This window comes from Glossina fuscipes, unplaced genomic scaffold (assembly GCF_014805625.2).
Source record: "Glossina fuscipes isolate IAEA_lab_2018 unplaced genomic scaffold, Yale_Gfus_2 2, whole genome shotgun sequence".
NCBI lineage: Eukaryota > Metazoa > Arthropoda > Insecta > Diptera > Glossinidae > Glossina > Glossina fuscipes.
In genome coordinates this window covers 18692174-18712152 of record NW_023998416.1, presented here as the reverse complement: position 1 = coordinate 18712152, position 19979 = coordinate 18692174, and the positions used below count along the sequence as shown (strand labels likewise).

General features: G+C 33.5%; 1 protein-coding gene across 1 annotated transcript; it reads left to right on the top strand.

Annotated features, from left to right (window-relative positions):
- Positions 1-654: 654 nt before the first annotated feature.
- LOC119632963 lies at positions 655-18225 on the top strand. The gene is made up of 9 exons (XM_038026131.1): positions 655-779; positions 11251-13494; positions 13561-13838; positions 13902-14027; positions 14105-14249; positions 15011-15151; positions 15208-15427; positions 16955-17512; positions 17574-18225. Exons 2-9 carry the CDS (start codon positions 11317-11319, stop codon positions 18122-18124), a joined length of 4197 nt encoding a protein of 1398 aa, XP_037882059.1. The 5' UTR covers positions 655-779; positions 11251-11316; the 3' UTR covers positions 18125-18225.
- Positions 18226-19979: the final 1754 nt, after the last annotated feature.

Genomic DNA, 19979 nt, shown 5'->3' with positions numbered 1-19979 from the left:
ACGTATTATCATTGTTACGATGTCCGCCACGTAACCAAAGCGTTGTGGTCCTTCCCGACTAGTTATTTTCTTGTTTTATTTTATTATCTCGACTTTTAGAGCGAAATGTTCTGGGATTTTTTTCTTCTGCTGCTGCGAGTCAGCGAATTAACAAACAGATGATTTATTGAGTTGGGTTTTGGGGCTTCATCTACAATACAAAAATTTATTTTGTTATAATATTTTGTTTAAATCAATGTGTTATTTGTTTTTGCGTTTTATACGTCCATCACATTTTTTTTTGCATTTTTTAATAGTTTTTGCGAGTTAAACGCCCGCCACGTCCAGTTGTTTTCAATTGAAAACCTGGACGGAATTCCTTGTTGATATTTAAATTTATTTTGACGTTTCAGTTTGTTTTGTTGTTCATTCCTGTTCACCGTTTCCGTGTCCTATGCATTTGTTAATGCAAGTTGAAGAGTTACTTATGCTTGTCATCAAAATCGATAATTTACGATCTTTGCATTTTATCGTAAGTAAATCATCACTGTTTTTTTCTCATTGCTTTACACAATATTTTCTGCTTAGTTTAGTTTGCAATAAAAAATAAAAGAAAAAAAAACGCAGAAAAATTCTAAAAAAATGTGCAAAATTTTTATAAAGTAATACATTTTTATCAACAAAAACCACTTAAAAAATAGTTAAAAAGATTTTAGAAATTCTGTTAACTTGATTAGAAAAAAACAAATCGTGGAAAACTACGAATTCGTATAACTTTGGAAGTAATGGCGAAAATATTGGTAAGTGTGAAAGAGCAAAAGTAAAAAAGAAAAAAGTCAAGACGTGGTAAATTGATTTAATAGTTTTACATATGTTTAGATGGTACAAACACATACCAAAAACAAACAACGTATAGATTGAAAAACTTAAAAGTATAAACAAATAAACCTTTAGTGAAAATTGAGTAAAAATTAAATTGTCTTAACAAAGATACTACCTACAAAAAGTCTTCTCCTCAACATGTGAAGCGGAATCTGTTGTTGTGCTTCTTGTGCTTATTACTGCATGTCGTATAATGATGTTGGTCGGTGATAGTGGAGCTGCTGTATTTTTTCTTTTTTCAACAAGAATTGCTACAGTGTTCCTTTTTCGTTTAGTACAATTTCGATAAAAGAAATGCAATTTGCATCTGATATATATCTCTCGGTTATACATATATAACATTGGCTAGTACAACATATTAAAGTTTCCTTCTGTTCTGATCTGTTTTTTATTTGATGTATATTTGGAGATACTTTTACTTTTGAAAAGTTAAAGTAATGTTAAAATAAAATTATTTTACTTGCGTAACAATAACATTTTCAATAAAATATATTTGTTTTTGTAAACGTTATAGTTGTTATCAGCTAATCTTTCTATTGTATATAATCGTTAGCTTTACGATTACGCGCAAGCATATCAAACAATAAAGTAAATAGTGTATTTTTTGCAATTGCTGTTGACTGCTGTTCCCTTTTTTTTTGGGTAAAAATTTACTGAATTTTCGTAGCATAACATAAAGCATACATAGTTTTAGTTACCTGAAGCAGAAAGGCTAGCTCGGCTTCATTCTCTTTCTACTGAAACCGCGATCAAGACCTAAAAATTTTGCTTAGAAAAGTTTCGAATGTTCTCATAACTCTTACCGGACTGTTAAATCGAACGTTTTCCCGTGCTAAAACTACTTAATCGCAATTGTCTCTAACTCCTCATTTATTCCTGAATTTCAAGCTTATCAAGTTTTGTTCACACGAGAATTAAAAGAAACAAATTTCTCTGATCGGCTAAAGCCTTTCGGAACTATTATCAAAATAAAGAGCCGTAACAGCTATTAAGACAAACCGCAATATATAAGTTCTTTCTTGTTTTAGTTAAACTTCCAGCTTATTTTTATATTCCCTGTTATGATTGTCTTTTAATAATTTTTAAATAAGAGCTTAAGTTTTTAATTACCATTCAAAATTAAAATTCTTTAATCATTTTTCTTAATAGGTACGTAAACGAACCGCCTTTAAGGATGATATGACGTAGGCTCTATTGTTTCATATCCACTACTACTACTATAGTTTGCTATTGAAATAATCAATGAAATTTTTTTTACGTTTGCACGTAACGAAATATTGCATTTAAAAAACTTACAGTGTGGATGATGCAGTTGCAGGCCTTTTGTTACTGTATGTCTTTTTAGATTTGTTTTTGGCGAAAAGCCAATTTTTTATACTCATATATAAGTATCAGTAGTAACAGATTGACAAAAGGGGTAATAATATTTACTTTAAGATTCGGTAGCATCAGCCAATGGTCCCTTACCGCGGAAAGAAAAATTAATCAGGAAAGGGGAAATTTAACGTGAATATATTCTTAGTAAAAAGTCACAGATGAAGCTTTAATATAAATTTAAATCGCACGGAATGGCCATAACAATGGTACCTATAACCTAACGAAGTAATTAAGCTAGAATATGGTATACATTTTTTGCAGTACTATGTAAAAATTCGTCGCAGAAATAGCCGTGAGCACAATGAATGAAGAAGTTGTTACAAGTATTTTTGAAGATTACATTAAGGGTCAATATAGAAGCGATCATGCTCTCTAAGTAACGTAGCCCTAACTAAGAATATATTTCGATTTTTGTAGATGTGGGTTTGAGATGAAGGATATCAAAGATTGAGTATGTAAAATGTTTATTCTGTACGAAGAGAAATTCTACATACGTTCATATAAAAATAACTTATTGAATAACTTGAAAAGAAAAAGTATATAAAATTATATTCGGGTCTTTTACACCTGTCGCCGTTAAAGAAGAAAAAAAGCTACATTTTCATACGCTATAAAATTGGGAGGGAGCGATTTGCTTTACTTTTTGTTTTTCAGAACAAAAGTGGAAGTTTATACGGTGTGTGTGTTGTACACGGAAAGTAATGTGTTCACAGCTCTTGTTACATAGGTGTGTGCTTTGAAGACTTTGGGTCGTTTTCAATTTCCACATCTTGCAAAAAGATACTGCATATTTGGACAGACGGACATACTTAGGCATGCTACGGGTTTGAAACTGACGTGGAATTTATATCATACTTGGGGTTTTTGAAGTTTGCTTCTGTGCCTTGTAAAGGTTTTGAAAAAAAAAAAAAAAAAAAAAATTATGACACTATAAAGTTGAGTAGACGGGTCCAATTTGTTAAACGCCTTACTTTAACGCATCTAGTCCATGACTTCTTAATATGCACACAAAACGACATGCGACATTCGTTTCACATTTCGGTGATATTGTCTTTGTGATACCTTCGGCGGCTCGCTTGATGCCGCGATTATAACGAGCATGGATTGGAATTTACGTACGGACAATTGTCGCAAGCGAAGGCATATTTTCTTTCCATAAAACACAGCATTATACTATCATTAAAGAACATGCACTGACAAGTTGACACGCGAAATGAAAGTAGAATACATTTGACAGTATAACCTAAGATACAAATTTAGTTATAATTTGTTAGCTATAAATATAAGCAGAATTTTACAAATAAACCTAACGTTCCTTTGAAAAAGTCTCAATTGCATTAATATGTGAATTTCTTACTAATTCAAACTTCGATCGCAAAAACAGACCGTTTCTGCAAAAGCAAATTATTATAGTTTAATATTAGCCAACGACCTTGCATATTGTAATTAAACTGGCGATAGCAACGTTGATGATTGCAGTAATATGTCAAAAAATAAAGTTTAATGGTCGACTAAAATGTGAGGAAGCTTAGTGTCGTCAAGTTTTGTTAACTCATTTGTTATCTGGACTCATTAACGTAGGCAGGACGGCCGCCTACGCTTCTTTTTTCTATTTAATGTTGTTACTACTTTAATATATGGCATTGGATGGAGGTATTTTGATTTCTTACTGCATTTTGTTGAGACTCTCTACATTTGCTTAAATATGGATTAACCGCCACATTTATGCATCATAAAGCACAAAATTTATTAAATTATAAAAGTGCGAAACTGCAGAAACAAGTTCCCGTCCTAAAACATCTAGTAGTTTTCAATAAGCTGTAGCTAATATTTAATGTAATTAAATTTGCGACCGTAAGTTTACGCACCACACGAACAAAGAACATGTAATATATTTTTATGCACCTACCACAGAGATATGGGGATATATTAATTTAATCAAAACGTTTGCAAGCCCAACAATGAAGCTTCAGATATCACATAAAGTGTTCTTGGTCAGTACCAAACTGTAAATCGATTTAAACAGGTCCACCTGTGTAAGGGCTGGGCCAAACCATCCGTGGTCGCAAAAATAAAGATATCGGCTTTAGTTATTGCAAACAGTTGAAAGTTTTTGCATGCAGCTTGGCGTTAAAAATCGGACATGCCCTTAGTGCAACGGAAACAGCAGATCTCTGCTTTTAAAGGCAAAAAATTTGGGTTATTTTCAGACTACTTATAAGCTTCAAGTGATGCAAATATAAAGCTTTACATCTATCTTTTAGAGCGGATTTTTCAGCAGCTGCATCAATTCCTGCGCAAAAATGGAAAAATCAGCGATGCCCACCCAATACTGTCAAATATTAAGGGGTTATTCTTTTGTTAAAATGTCTGTGAAATACGGAACAAAGTTTCAGGACTCAGAGAACCAGAGAGATAAAGTGTATGTATGTGTGTAATGTGTGAAATTCCGAATGCACGAATCCATGCCCGTCTTTTTTTGGTCTGCCTATATATCTGCTTGACAATATATATGGCATATATATATGGTACATTCTCCCCCTTTTCCAAACATTAAGGTGTCATCTTCAAATTTCGTAAAAGCAGACGTGGATAATATAGACTAAGAATACTCAGCATACTTACCTACTATACTTTTTGTATATATGACTGAGATTGGGCGTAACTCAAATTTGCTGTTAATTAAGTAAGGCTTTTTTATTTCTTTTATGTTAAATTTTTTTTCTTTTGTTTTTTTAAAAATTAATTACAAAATTTTGGTAGAAAAAAGAAACAATGAAAAATGTGTTTGCCACCGTACATAGTTAAATATTAGGTCATATTGAAAATTCTGCCCGGTTTTTCCGCTTAGTATTGTTGATGCTTAAATATCGGGCACCTGATTGTCTTAAACGAACATGTGCTTAAAAGGTGATATTTTGGCTTACATTTTCTGTGAAGATGTTTTTCTAATTCTTTGTTCGCGTAAAGAGTTATATTGATTTGGAAATGAGTGAAATGTCTCAAGAAATAGACTATGTGATGCTTTTTTACTATAAAAAAAGGTAAAAACGTTGCAAACAAAAAAAAAAAATATTTGTGTGATTGAAAGAACGCTGAAAGTGACCGAAAGTCCCAGAAGTGGTTTGCTCAATTGTGTTAGGGAAATTTCGGGGACAAAGATGCTCCTCGTAGTACCTAAAAAAGCCGATGAAATTTTACAACTGATGGTGCAAGACCGGCAATGCAAACTGGAGAATAGGCAGGCAGGGAATAGCAGAGGCATTAAGCATCCATCATCTGACAGTTTGACATCAGGCCACAAAAAGGAGCTCGAAACCGCGGAGATTTTTCAATACTACCTAATATAACCATCTAGCTTTACCTGGTACTTAGTTTCAATTAAGGCGGTTGCCTACAGAATACGTTAGCAAATTATCAAAACGACTACGAGAAACTTCTATTCATTTGTTTCCTTTTAATGTGTCCTGTGTGTGCAAAAATTGCAATAACGCGTTATTGCCACTGATGTATTATTGATATTGTTTCCTCTACAGATGGTATTGTTATAACTTGTCATTGTTGTCTGTTTTCTAAACTAATTTAATTATTGAAATTCACGTGTGTGGCAATCTATGTTTTGGTTCTACACGTCATATCTTTTATTTAGTAGATTCTCTCTATTCCAAACATTGATTGATTAACAGTCAATTAATCCCTTAGTGTATCAGACAAGCATTTATATGTCCATTGTCATCGTAATATATTATTTTTATAAGATTTGCGGCAACCTAAAGCAGAATTTTTTTTTCTCAGTCCTTTCGATGCCTATTTTTCCATTATATACATCATTCAATCAATGAAGAATGATGCGAAATTTTTAAAAGAACTGGTCTTGTCCGCCATAGCTAAGATTCCCAAATATTCCTGACTAAAATAATTGCAATTATACACGTTCAATATCTAACACGGGAAACTGGAGTACATTTATTTCATCAAAGCGTTAAGAGATATGGGAAACAGTTTCTTGGTCGCAAAAACCGATTCATATATGGCATAAACCAAAGACACGCGCACGGTGCAACGGAAAATGAAAGCAAAAAAAAAAACACAAATTTTTTGCTCGTTATTTATAAACTGCATCAGATGCCCATATATTCTGAAGTCGATCCTATAGTATCTGCAGAAACATGCTAAAGCTTTAACGGCCCCACCAAGTGTATATTCTCTTCACTCGTGTCAAATTCGGAATCCAAGTAATTTCCGTCTCTGAGTCCGTCGATCTGTCCCTTTGGCAATCTACGTAATACATGTGGTATCGTTACGATATCGCACTCAAACTTGGCAAAAAAACATTGGATGTCGTTGCAGGCAGGTTGTTATCGAAAATGGTTCAAATCAATCATAGGTTAGTCCTACCGTACAAGAAAAAGTGAGAACACATGTGCTCTCTCGGTTTTCTGCTCATTACGCATAAATTACCGTAAATATACCAGAAAAAGTTAGACGCATATTCTACAAAAATGCAAATGATCAGTCTCCCCCTCCCAATCTTATAGAGTATAGAGAAAATTTAGTTTTTCCGCTTTTTTTGGAGCAAACATTACAGGTATAAAAGATCTGATCGCTGAAGGGACAGCCGAATGCAATTCTCTTAGTTATTTAAAATAAACGGGGTGCGTTATAGAAGATTCCGTTACAGCAGTGATTTTCTTTTTGAATTGTAGGCGCAATAATCGCAATACGGATTGCGGAAGTGTAACATCGGTACTTACGACAACTAAGGTTTTAGAGTTAAATGTGAGAAATTTATTTCATTTTTTTACTAACACACTTAGTCAACGTAAGCAATTTAACTTGAAATGTTATATATTTTGTTTTCTTTGCTTTGTTATCTATTGTCCTTGTCTGATGTTGATTTATATAACCTTGAACTTTAAATTTAAGCTGTTCTGTATAGCAATTCTCAGGTATGCATTAACGGTGAATAGAGCGCTTGATTGAAATGCTAACCATTTACAGGCTTGTGTGCTGGCATAATTTATTGTTGACTCGGTACAAAGATCTATAATAGGAGAAAAATGTTTTAAGATAGAGAAAGAGATAAAACACTTGAGATTCTCTTACGCTTGGAGTTTTTTTTTTTTTTTTCACACCCAATAATACCAGTTGTATTGAAATGTCCAATGTTTAGAGATCAGATCTTCACAGGTAGTCCTTATCAATGTCTATTATCTATTAGAGACTTTGTGTTTTTCATTCTTAGTCTACTGAAATTACGGTTAGACAATCTAAACGTGATTTAAAATTGTATCATTTCACTTGGTATTGGTGTTCGCTAATCAAACTAAGCTTTAGAATTTCTGTTATTTCCATCCGGATATTATGTAACGTTATCTGGTTTTGCTTTAAAGAATATTTGAACTTGTGTGCCAATGCCTTAGTCTTTCACCTTAAATTTTGTAATTGTGAAAGTTCTAACGTCAGACGATGTTAGGATTCGATGTGATTATTCACCAACTCACCACGGAATATCAGTTTGCAAAATAAATTCCTTCAAGGCATAGCATACGGCACAGATTATACATAGTTACATAGCTTTTACATAAGTGAACTACAACCTGGAAAACAAATTTTGTCCCAATCAAAAGCTTGGAGCGCTTAATACTTTAACGCGTAGGAATTTTGAATTTTTATAAAATCCCCAAGAAACTTGTATTTATAGTTGACTAAAATTATTTGCGAGTAAATTTATTTTCCGCCTTTTGGTTCGCTTAAATAAAAACTTCTTTCAAAGCATTTTTATATTCTCGAAAAATTCCGGTACAGGACATAATCAGTTTACGCGAATGTACGCCGCACCCAGAAGGGCGTGAAAGAGACCCACCTGTTATTTTATACCAATCAATTCAGGCCCGTTTTCTAAATCGTTCTAAGCTTGAGTATTCGTTTGTCTGTCTTGTTTTCTTGCGTTCAATCGATGGGTATAGCAATTTTTGAAATTTTTTGATGACATTTTTTGGCCCAAGCGCGAAGGGCTATTGAGAATAGTTCGAATCGGACGGCTTCTTCGACCACTTCCCATAACACATATTATTTTGGATGGAGTCGTTGTCTCTACGAATAACTGCTGAGTGGTGGCCCAATAAATTATTTTTACTTAGTTGTCTTTTGGAATGTTATTCGCGGTGAACAAAAAACACACAATTAACTCAATTAAGGAAAGAGTCGAAGTTTCATATCGGACAATGAACTTTCAATGAAGTTTCAATTAGCAATCAAGTGATTTCGGAAAATCGTTACATAGTACCACCATATGATATATAGTGCAGAGAATGGTATTGAAGAATATACACTATATGAACGCATAATATATATTGATTTTTAGTCTTTCTTTTTAAGTCAGCTCTAATTTTAATACACACACACACACATACAGAACCAAACATTCCTAAGTAAACTTATTATTGTGTGCGGCTCGCAAAAATGCTTTGGTATGCTAAAGACAAATTAGTTTTACTGAGAATAAACCTTTTAAAATTTTGCTTTGGGTTTTGTGTTGAAATTTCAAACGTGGCCAAAAAAATAGTGTACTTTATGTAGCATTCACTGTTTGAGAAACAACGTCGTGTTGAAGTGTCAGAAGAACTGTTCTCTATGAGTGACAATGATTTAAAATGTATAATTGCTGGCGATGAAACTTGGATATTTGCTTACGACGTGGAAACAGCTTAACAATTTAGTCAATATCGCGCTACAGATGAATTAAAAAAAAAAAAAAAAAAAAAACGCTGATAACAAAATTGTTTGAACAAAAACCAAAGGAAAAACGCCGTCATTACCAATCCAACAAGGCACCCATATCGAAATTCGTGTCAGTTGGGTCCCAACAGTCAGGTCGAGCTATCAAAGCAATATTCACCTTGATGCTGCTGTGAATATTTAAAAAATAATGCGGTCCCATTACTGTTTGTCCACAGCATTATGGAAATTGCTCTGCTTGAAGAATGTTCGGTTTGTCGCTTTGAATGTAATACAATTTTATATTTTCGATATTTTTGAAAAATGCATTTTACCCAATGATTTTCAATTCCATTATTGGTTTTGAATTTTCATACCTTCGCCTCTAGCGTAGCAATTCTCAAGAATTGCTTTTTCATAACAAAGATATATTATAGAATTTTGTCCCATTTTCCTGTTACATGAAAAAAGCTGAATGCATACTTGAATACATTGCAACGTGTGTGTGTGTGTGAATAATTGACAGGCAATTGCTAAATTCTATTGTGCAAAGCAATTGCAGATTTTCTAAACATTTTCCTAGCCTAGCGACTTCCTATGGACAAACGTTAGAGTTTATAAAATTATTTAATCGACAGAAAATGGAAGCGTGCGCTGGATGACTGAAACGTTTCTTGTCCCCTAACGTTGCTTTCGAAGAATTCTTTAGCTGTTAGTGACATTTTTAAAAATTTCTTAACTCTTTAAGCCCAAGCTTGTTTGAGATTTCATTAACCAGACGAAAGCTGTTGTACTTCGGAAGGCTCTGCTGTGAAATTCGTAGAATTATGCTGTTTAAAGCAATGAATTGTAGATGTCGTATAAATTTTTTAGACCTACCCTTGTAAATACAGGCATCTTCCGCTTAACACGATTTCGATATAACATAGTACTTATTGCACTGATATATATTATTTCAAGATATGATATAACACGGTTTCGAAACAACACGGTCTACATAAAGTTTCATATAACGCGGTTTCGATACAGGACGGTACCAAGCAACCGTATTAGCACTGCGATGTGTATTCGTCGCCTGTATGTCGACTATTGAGGGGCGTTATTCACATTCGGGAAAATGAAGATAGAAAATTTTATCTTCCTCTATATTTTATGATAATAGTTTAAGCCTACAGATCAAAATTTTAAGGTTACCCATGATCTAATTGCAAGGCGTCAAAAATATTATAATTCGCTTACATAAAGCAGTTATTAATTTGAAATTTCTGTACAATTGTTTCGTACAATCATTTACGAAATGAACATGAAAATAATTCCGATCAACTTCTTGATGCACTTATTAGGTGTTTGCAGAAATTTTGATCAATTTTTCACTTGAAAATGCCATTTATTGGGAAATTTGGTCCAATGTATATTGATAAAAATAGTTTCCATAATTTTCTACAACATTTTACAATATTTTAGGCGACACGGTGATATCATTTCGAAAGAAGTTTTATTGGTTTGGCAGCGATCCATTCACCAATTCATTTTCGCACGTCTTCAACTTTGCGGATGCGAGTGCCAGCCAAGCTATGCTCCACCGATTTGAACAAGTAATCAGAAACTGCACAAGATTCGAGCTGCAAAAAATGGCACTTTCAGTCAATTCTGAGCGTGTTTCGTGGTAATGAAAGCCGAAAATGCATTTTGTGCATTCCATGAGCAGCGTCGACGTATGCTGAATAATAAACCAATAGTATTAAATTAAATTAAACTGTTATTTTATGTGGAGGGAAACCATCGAATTCAATCGTTGGTATTTCTCATTTCTTTACCATTTTTACCATCTTTTTACCACTGATCAAAATTTTTGCAAACGCCTAGTGAGTAGATACATTTACCGAAATACTCTTACTATTTTTGTACATTAGTGTTAAAAGTAGTGTGTATCAAAGGTTATTAATCTAAGTAACATGTTTGAATATCGTGATCGTTATACGGTACACGTGAAAAGATGAATGTCGTGGATGCACGAGGTGAAGCAACATTAAGTAACGCTGATAAAAGCAATTTTTACATCGTTCACATAAGTTGACACTTTGTACACTAAAGAGAGACTAAAAATATGGTTATGTAAATTTCTACAAATTGCAAAGCACATTCTCGTTGCACAACAAAGAAGAGGAGAAGAAGATAGCAGATACAAGTTAGACAGCAATAATTAGCATAAATTAATAATTTCTTTATTTTTCACAATATCTTTCTATATTATTAAACGTGTTGTTATATATATTTGTTTGACTTTTTCAGGTATAATATGCCAATTTGGAATGTCAGTAGAATGCCATATAAATTTTTAAAACTATATATTGAAAAATGGAAGCAATATCCAAGATTTCCCTGATATTGATTCTGTTATTAACTGTGGACGTTTATGATACTTCTTTGTGGTCATGGTTGCCATATTTGAATGCAATAAGTGGCAGATATAACGAACTTACGACCGTAAGATCCACTCATTTTGTAGAAGCAACAACCAGTTCTCTTGCAGGAAACCGGTTGCGACGTCAGCAAATTGACGAACTTGAACTTAATAATGCAAAAGGTTCATGCATTTCAAAGTTTACGAGTGAGAATGCAGAGCGACAACATCAACTTCGCTTTCGTAATAAACATATGCAATTAGGCGAAGAAAAGCATTCAGCACCAGAGGCCACAATATTTAGCTACAAAATTCATAATCCATTTGCGATATTCGGTGATGATGTTGGCGGTGAGGGTAGTGATACATCGGCTTTGTCTTCCAAAGAAAAATTTGATACGGCAGCTTACGCGGGTGAAGACACTATGTTACGCAACATTTTATATGATTATACAGGCGATGCGGTCGAGAATGATGGAATTTCATCTCTTAGCGGGCAAAGTGACTTTAAGGTCTTCAAGTTGTATTGCACAAACACCTCCATAGCGACAATCAATGAGGAATTGAAAGCGAAAAAATTTATCAAATATGCGCATATAATATTGCAGCATTGTTACAATGTCGGCAGTGAGGAGGCACGTCTACATTTACAGCAATTCGAAAGTGTACGAGTTTTTCAATGGGTGCATAGCGATGTAAAAGATCGCCAGCTAGAAGCTCTCTTCACCAATTATGAACTGAATTTCGAATATTTGGAATCACTTGATTTATCAGAAAATCATATAGAATGTATAGACTGGGCCCGACCTCAGGTAGTGCGTCGCTTAAAAGTACTTAAACTTAATGAAAATCGGATTAATTCTGAGCAATGCAGTTTTTCTCCATTGCATCATTCCAATCTCTTGATAGAACTGCGCTTGGATAAAAATCATTTATATACTCTTAATGGCAAATTTTTAAATAATCTTAGTGAACTTAAAGTTTTAAATTTGACCGACAACTTTTTAAATGATCTTCCGCGTAATACTTTTGATGGAATTTTCAAATTGCAACGCTTGCATTTAGCCAAGAATAAGCTAAGAGTCTTACCATTTCAATTGTTTCGCAATATGGGTGAACTACAAATTCTTAATTTGGCGGACAATCATTTGGTTTCATTTCCAGATAATTTCTTTGCTTTGAACGGAGAATTACGTATATTGCAATTGCAACGAAATAGTTTGCAGAATATTAGTAAAAATACTTTTTATAATTTACAAAAATTATTGCATTTGGATATATCCGAAAATGAAATCTCCTACATCGATCGGAAGGCTTTTGAATCGTTGAACTCATTAATTACGTTAAATATATCGGCCAATAATATTAGTGTTATCTCATCCATACTCTTCCAGCCGTTGCATAGGCTACAACATTTGGATTTAAGTTACAATCGTTTTTCTCAATTACCCAACGGATTGTTTATGAATCAGAAGAGTTTAGTATCATTGCGCATTGATTACACGCCACTGGAAAAATTGAATAACTGGATATCACGTAGTGATATTTCTCATGTGAATCCGGATGTGTTGCAACATTTGACCCATTTATCGTTACAGCATAACTCGCAATTGCGCAAACTCAGTAAAACTTTGTTTCTTAATATACCCCACCTCAAGGTGCTGCTTCTGGCCCATAATGCGCTTCAACAACTGCCAGTTGAAATCTCTTCACTCGCTCTTTTGGAACGTCTCAACATTGGCTATAATGATTTATCCTATCTACCTGAAGGCATCGGTTCATTACCACAGTTACGCTTCATCAACATACTGAACAATGATTATATCTGTGATTGTAAAATGCATTGGTTGGCTTATTGGCTTACGGCCGATAATACTACACTACGTTTTGACGATGTGGGCGGTGGTGGTTCTGAAAATTTTTCATTGCAGGCAACTGAAAATTTGGAAATTTTGATTAATGCGTTGCAATGTTTGCATGGTTACCCGGGCGACATGATTACCGTATTGAAAAGTCTGAATTGCACTAAACCAATTTTGCAAAATGTCACCGAATCGAAAATGCATGAATTGCGATCTACTGCCAAGCTAGACTGTAGTTTTTCGGGCAGTCCTTCACCAAATGTTATTTGGGTATGTTACTCTAGTCGGTCTTTTTTTTTATATATATATTTCATGATATATTTACATATATGATAGGTAACGCCAAACAATAAAATATTGCGGTACCATGCGGATCCGGATAAACGTCCAGTTATTATCAATCACAACGACAAAGGATTGGATAGATTGCAGTTAAATGCATTGACCAATGATGAGGTACCGTTAAATGTAAGCCTACAGCGCGCTGATGCAATAGACCGTGTAGCATTGATCGAGAACGGTTCCTTGTTGGTTAGTAATATTACACGACTAGATAGTGGCCTTTACACTTGTTACGCCTATAATGTAATGGGTAATGCTTCAGCATTCATAAGGTTGGTTTGAATACAAATATGAAAATAGATGACAATTTTTTGAAAAAACTTGAACCTTTGCAGACTTCAAATAGATCCTATTATTTTTTATCGCGTTAAAATTGGTAGTTTATTATCCGGTGTAGCAGCTGCCACTGCTTTCCTACTTCTCACCCTCATTGTACAGGGTATACGGGCATTATGTCATAAGTATGCATAATGATTGCATTTCACATCTTCTTATGCGTGTTAATCAATTTCGTATTTCAATTATTTTGTTGCTTCAGATGCGGATTGTGCAACAAATTTAATTGCTGCGGTACGCGGTCTAAGCAATCACCTAGAGCGAAACAAATCTACGCCATGTTGGATAGTATTGAGAGCTATAAAAGTCAACAATTGGAACGTTTAAGGGAAAATTATGCCCAGCAGGTATGTTCACTAACTAAAAGATTGAAGAAGAGTAGCCTACGACGCAGCTGGCGACGCAGTTTCGATTCCTTTCGATTATGTTGATGAACCAAACGTTTCCAGAGCAGTGCTTTTGTTTGTGCAAAGATGTTTACAAAAAGAATTGTAGGAATAGTAGTAGTGCAGCAAAAGGGGAAGATATTTGTTGCCGCGATATCTACAAATTCCCCGAAAGATGGGAAAATATATAACTGACCCAATGGGTAAAAAACACCACATCATGCCAGCACATCCACCTTTGGTACATTGGCAAGTCAAGTCCAGGGCGCAGTTGGTTAGATTGGGCAATCCGTTTGTAACATAACTACCTACACAGTTCTTGATCAGTATCAGTAGTAAAGTCGACCCAACAATGAAAACTTCACGACTTCTAAAATGACGCTTTTAAGACACATTTTTTTCAAACCTTTTGTACTGACCCACATATACATATACCTGCCGAATAAGAATTTACGATTTTTAATTTGTGAAATGAGCAAGAAGCTCTATAAGATCGTAGGAATACGAAAGCAATGAATTAGTTTTGAAATATATGCAATTTATGATGTACGTAACAAGATGTATACTAAAATGAACAGCTTTTCATATTGATGAAGTTATTTTTTGGGCGTGGTATATAAGATATATTTTTACATTACTACGTTCAAAGAAAGAGCAAAGGAAGTGCTTTTCATGCGAATAAAGAGTGCAATATTTTATTTATTCATTTTGTTCTCATTAAGGTACATCGCATACGTGAGAATTGTGCCCAGCAAGTGGAGTGGATACAAAGTAGTTATACTACACAAGCGAAACATTTAAAAGAGTTTCGTGACCTTGGTTCCAGTCATTTGACAGCATTAAAAGATCAGTATTATGATCAGGTAAATCTTTATTCATATCAATCCAATCGAAAATAACTATGGCCTTTGCCTGACAGGTAAAGAAAGTCAGAGATTATTCCACTGGTCAATTAAATTGGGTTCGCGAAAATTATGTTTTCCAACGCAATAAAATACGCAAATTCAGTGCTCATCAGGTTTTGCGTTTACGTGAAGGCTACAAATATCAACAACAAACTCTCAATAAAGTCTTAGAAAACTTACCCAGTTTCTACTTCGAGAATTGTCGTGGTCACTGCGATGACGATATTACCGACGGTAAGTGTCCTTTAAACTTTATGTGGTTATGCTTGTATATACCATAACTTTTTTAATCCTACGAACTGTAATTCAAAGAAATGAAGAAAACTTGCTCAATTGAAAGAAAGAAGTTCTTGGTTGATCTTTGAGTATAGTGAAACTGAAAATCTTATAAACAAAAAATAAATAATGTATAATGTGGGACATAAAGGTGCGTAAAGTTCACAGAATTTTATAATTCTCTATTGTCCAAGATCGTAGAATATTTGACGCCTTCGATTAAGTAAACTATATTTCAAAAAGGTATTTTATAAGATTATGATAAAAATATGATAAAAAACCAAAAAAAAAAAAAAAAAACGAAATAAATAAATACATGTTGATCAGCATTGTACGGGACTACGTTAATATTTTCCGCGTGATATAAAACTATGAACTCTAACTAACCTTTAGCGAGCCATTGCATTTTATTAATGCATAAACACATTTATTATTTTCATCATTGTCCGTAATCGGCATAAGACAAACAAGTCGCTATCAGAACTGTCGTGATTATCACTTTCATCTTCATCTATTGTCGCAAGCATAATTAAGGCCGAACCTAATAGATTTACGAAAATTTTATTTACAATATTTGCAATGTCGAGAGCATGCCGGCATTCGTTCCTTAAGGGTTAATATTTGTTTGGGATTTTGTCCACCGAAATGTTTTTGCAATTTTTTTATTAAAATTACCGCTTTAATGTCAGGTCATCGTCGTTAACAAAAATTTGAAATATTATAGGATAATGCACAAAATCGAAAAGGTAGAAAATACTTTCTTCACTAATGGCGCCGATAACGGTCGTCGTCGAGTAATGTACGGAAGAGAATCGTCCAATTTAGTATTATATCAAGCCGGTCTGTTTTACAATTGCCGTCTTACATCTTACATGTCTTCGTGGAAGCTTCGAGTCAATATAAATTGTTTGTATTTGCCCGTATTAAAGTCTTCGAAGAGATCGTATTAACATTTTCATAGTATGCTTGGAATATGAGTGACGCATATGTTTCAAAGAACCTTAAAATCGCCTTCAATTCAACAAAATACAATTAAACACAAAATTATGAATATTTTGAAAACAATCTTTTCAAATAGATCTCAAATCATTGACAAAATTTACTTATCCTTTTCGTTTCCAATTCTAACGCCTGTGTTCGTTCCTCAAACGCAGCAAGACATTCGTATTGTCAATTAGTATTTCATTGAAACATCATTGCTAAACGGTCGTGGCAAGAGCGAATTCTTAAACGGACATAAAAGTATTGGTTACTATTTAACTTAAGACTTGATATATATATATATATTTTTTTTTTTTTGGAAAGTGCAAAAGGAGTTTAAATTCAAATTGATGCATTTGACAATATATAAGTATTATATAAAAGATGTTATTTAATGGGCTAGCTAGCAATACTTTTCTTAATATATACACACATTTAATTTTGATTGTTTGCATTTCGTTTCTTTCGTTTGTAGTAAGTGTATTTGATTGAAATATATTTCAGATATAGATTTTTATATTAAAACCAAAATGGCTTCAAGTGATCAAAATCAACAAAAAATGCTGCAGGAGCAATTAAACATGATCCCATTATCCGTGCATCATCCATCGTTCAATTTCAAAGAGATCAAAGAATTACACAAACTCAAGTCGAAATTAATGAGCAACAATTCGGCAAGTAAAGCTTCCATTTATTATACACCACCGGAAGAAGAGCCTAAATATACACAGAATTTACAAACATCTCCCATACACATAAATTATATCAATGAGAATCTTGATCATATAAAATTAGAATTGGAAGATCATAAAGTAAATTCACAACTTTTGCTATTGAATACACCCACAACGCTTGAAAATACCAACTTGACTTTTAGCATTAAAGGCGTTGAGGTAGATAATTTCAGTTTGGGTGCAACAGTTCCAACATTAAGTCAATTGAATATCAACTCAGAGCATCCAGTAGGTGCAGGTAGCATTGAGGATAATAGTTATGCGGCATCAATTATCGATAAACTAGCGGCCGTCAACAGAGACGATAGACGTCCAGAATTATTTGATGGTAAATAAATAAATACATAAATGAAAACTCTTTGGCAAAGATTTGTTATTTTTAATGGCAGACGCTGTCCCTTCTGGAGATCAAAACATCGAATTGAATATCTTACAAGATTTTAAAGATACAAATGAGGTGAAAAATTCAAAGTCCTGCCCTGCCATCTATAAAATATCAAAACGAAGAGACGGCACCACCTTGCACGAATTGTTGACAGACAATTTGCGTCACGGAACACGTTTGAATCCGATCAACTATCCTTCGCATGAGGAGGTCGAAACTCCTTTACATATAGGTCCTCCGGCTGTTGAGAATTTATTGCATAGGGAGAAACTTAATATTGTACTTGATGAAAATGGCAAGTCTGCTTTGTATGATAATTGCAATAGGTCGACATCAGCAGAACAAGATGTGAAAAGAAGAGATGCTAGCAATGTAACGGAATCTGTAACCATTAAACTGACAAATATCGCTTTCGAAGATACTTCAAAGCGCTCGTCTTCAGTTTCAACAAATTGTGATTCCAGTAGTTCTGGCTGTGGTAGTTCCGTAGCTGCGGATACATCTTCCAGCCCTGCTTCTTCTCCTAAGTTCTCTCCTTCTGCAGGTGAAGCTTAGCATCGTCATAACTGTACTAAATCCATCATCAAATTTTTTTAGAGAGATTCTTTTTATTATAATTATTTTTTTCCTTTTAATTTATAAGCAAAAGTAAGTAATTTTAAAATAAATTTACATACACTTAATAAAAAAAAAGGCTAGAACAAGTGAAAAATTCATTGTAAAATTTATAAGCAAATTCAATACATGCCAATCCAATCAGCAAAGACGCTTATATATATAAATGTATATATATATAAGATTAATAAAATTTTTTAGATCAATTGGATGAAAAAAAATATTTTTAAATCAAAGGATATACCCTTACCTGCAAATATTAAATATTTATTTGTAGTTGTTAATAATCAATACACACACACACATATATATATATTACATATAGTCAACTTGCGAAGATTTTAAAAAAATCAGCTCAACGTAAATAGTATACAGTGACATTTTTACGAATAAGTAATAAAGTTAAATTCGTTTTTAAGCGGATTTCGGATGCCGACCACCTCAAGCAGAAATGAATTATAGCAGTTTTGTTTGTTTGTTTGTTCGTGTGGGCGTGTAAGAATGACATAAAATTGTAGTTCCTTGCTTTTTTGCACCTGGCAATCGCGACATACGCATTCGCTGGAAAATACGTGCACTTTGCAACTTGATCCGTGAATATGAAGTAATTACAAAGCTACAAAATTTTTAAAATTTCATTAAATCATAAAATGAAATATTTGGCTAAATCGTCTCGCAATCACCTTACATTGATTTGACACTCATTTTCGGAATTTATGAACCTAATGGAAAAACTAGCTTTCTCTAAATATTTCGGTGGAAGGTATAAAACAAATGAAAATTATTTTTAAAAAAAAAGTTGAAAAAAAAAATAGTTAAAAACTTTATCATTGTGATTATTTCATGTTATAATGTTTTAAAACATACATGTGAAAAGCATACATATTCATTAAATTTTTAATAAAAAATTTAATTAAAAAAAAAACCGAAAGAATTTAAATGATAGTAAAATGTCTCTGGAGGAACATATTTCGATTTTTATTATGTAAGTGTTCAAATGGTCCTAGCAAATTTATTGTTTCTTCGGACAGCAAAGCAGCTCTGCTCTTAATTTAATAATCAAAGGAGATTTACGTAATCAATACATACCTATATATATATATATATAGAATATATATGATATATGAAACCCAAATCATGGACTGCCACCTAATGTGTGAGTAGCAGATTGCTTTGTAGTCTTTTGAAATGAATAAAGTCGGAAATCTCGAATTCACGGTACAATTTTATTCATCAAATATACTGTCAATGAGGCAAAACGGTTGATTCGAAAAGTGCACCTTTCAACATGATGACAAGGCGGGTATTCGAACTAGTTGCCACTTCTATAAAATAAATTCTACTTTGATCTTTAGGTCCCTTTAGACGTGGAAATACTTTGCAAGCTCATAACTGAACTGAACTTATGATAAAGTATATTTAGAAATGAATTATGGATGATATTTACGAAACTACGAGGGATACTGGGGAGCACAACCAACTTCAGATTTTTCAGTTCGGTTCATCTTAGGGAACTAACTTTATTAGCTTTACTTAAATGTTCAGTTTACCCACACATCCGTCACGTGCGCGATACATCTCACACGGAAGCTGGTATGTGTGTTTTCGAATAGTAAAGTCTTAACTCTTAAAAAATATCAATTGGTGCATATATATGTATTATTATTTGTTATATACTATATTTCCTTTTAATCATTTTGTTATAATCATACGATTATACAAACATAACAGTATGGCGCTTATGGGTAATAATAAGAATTAATTAAAATTGCGTAGGCCCGGAGGACATTTAAAT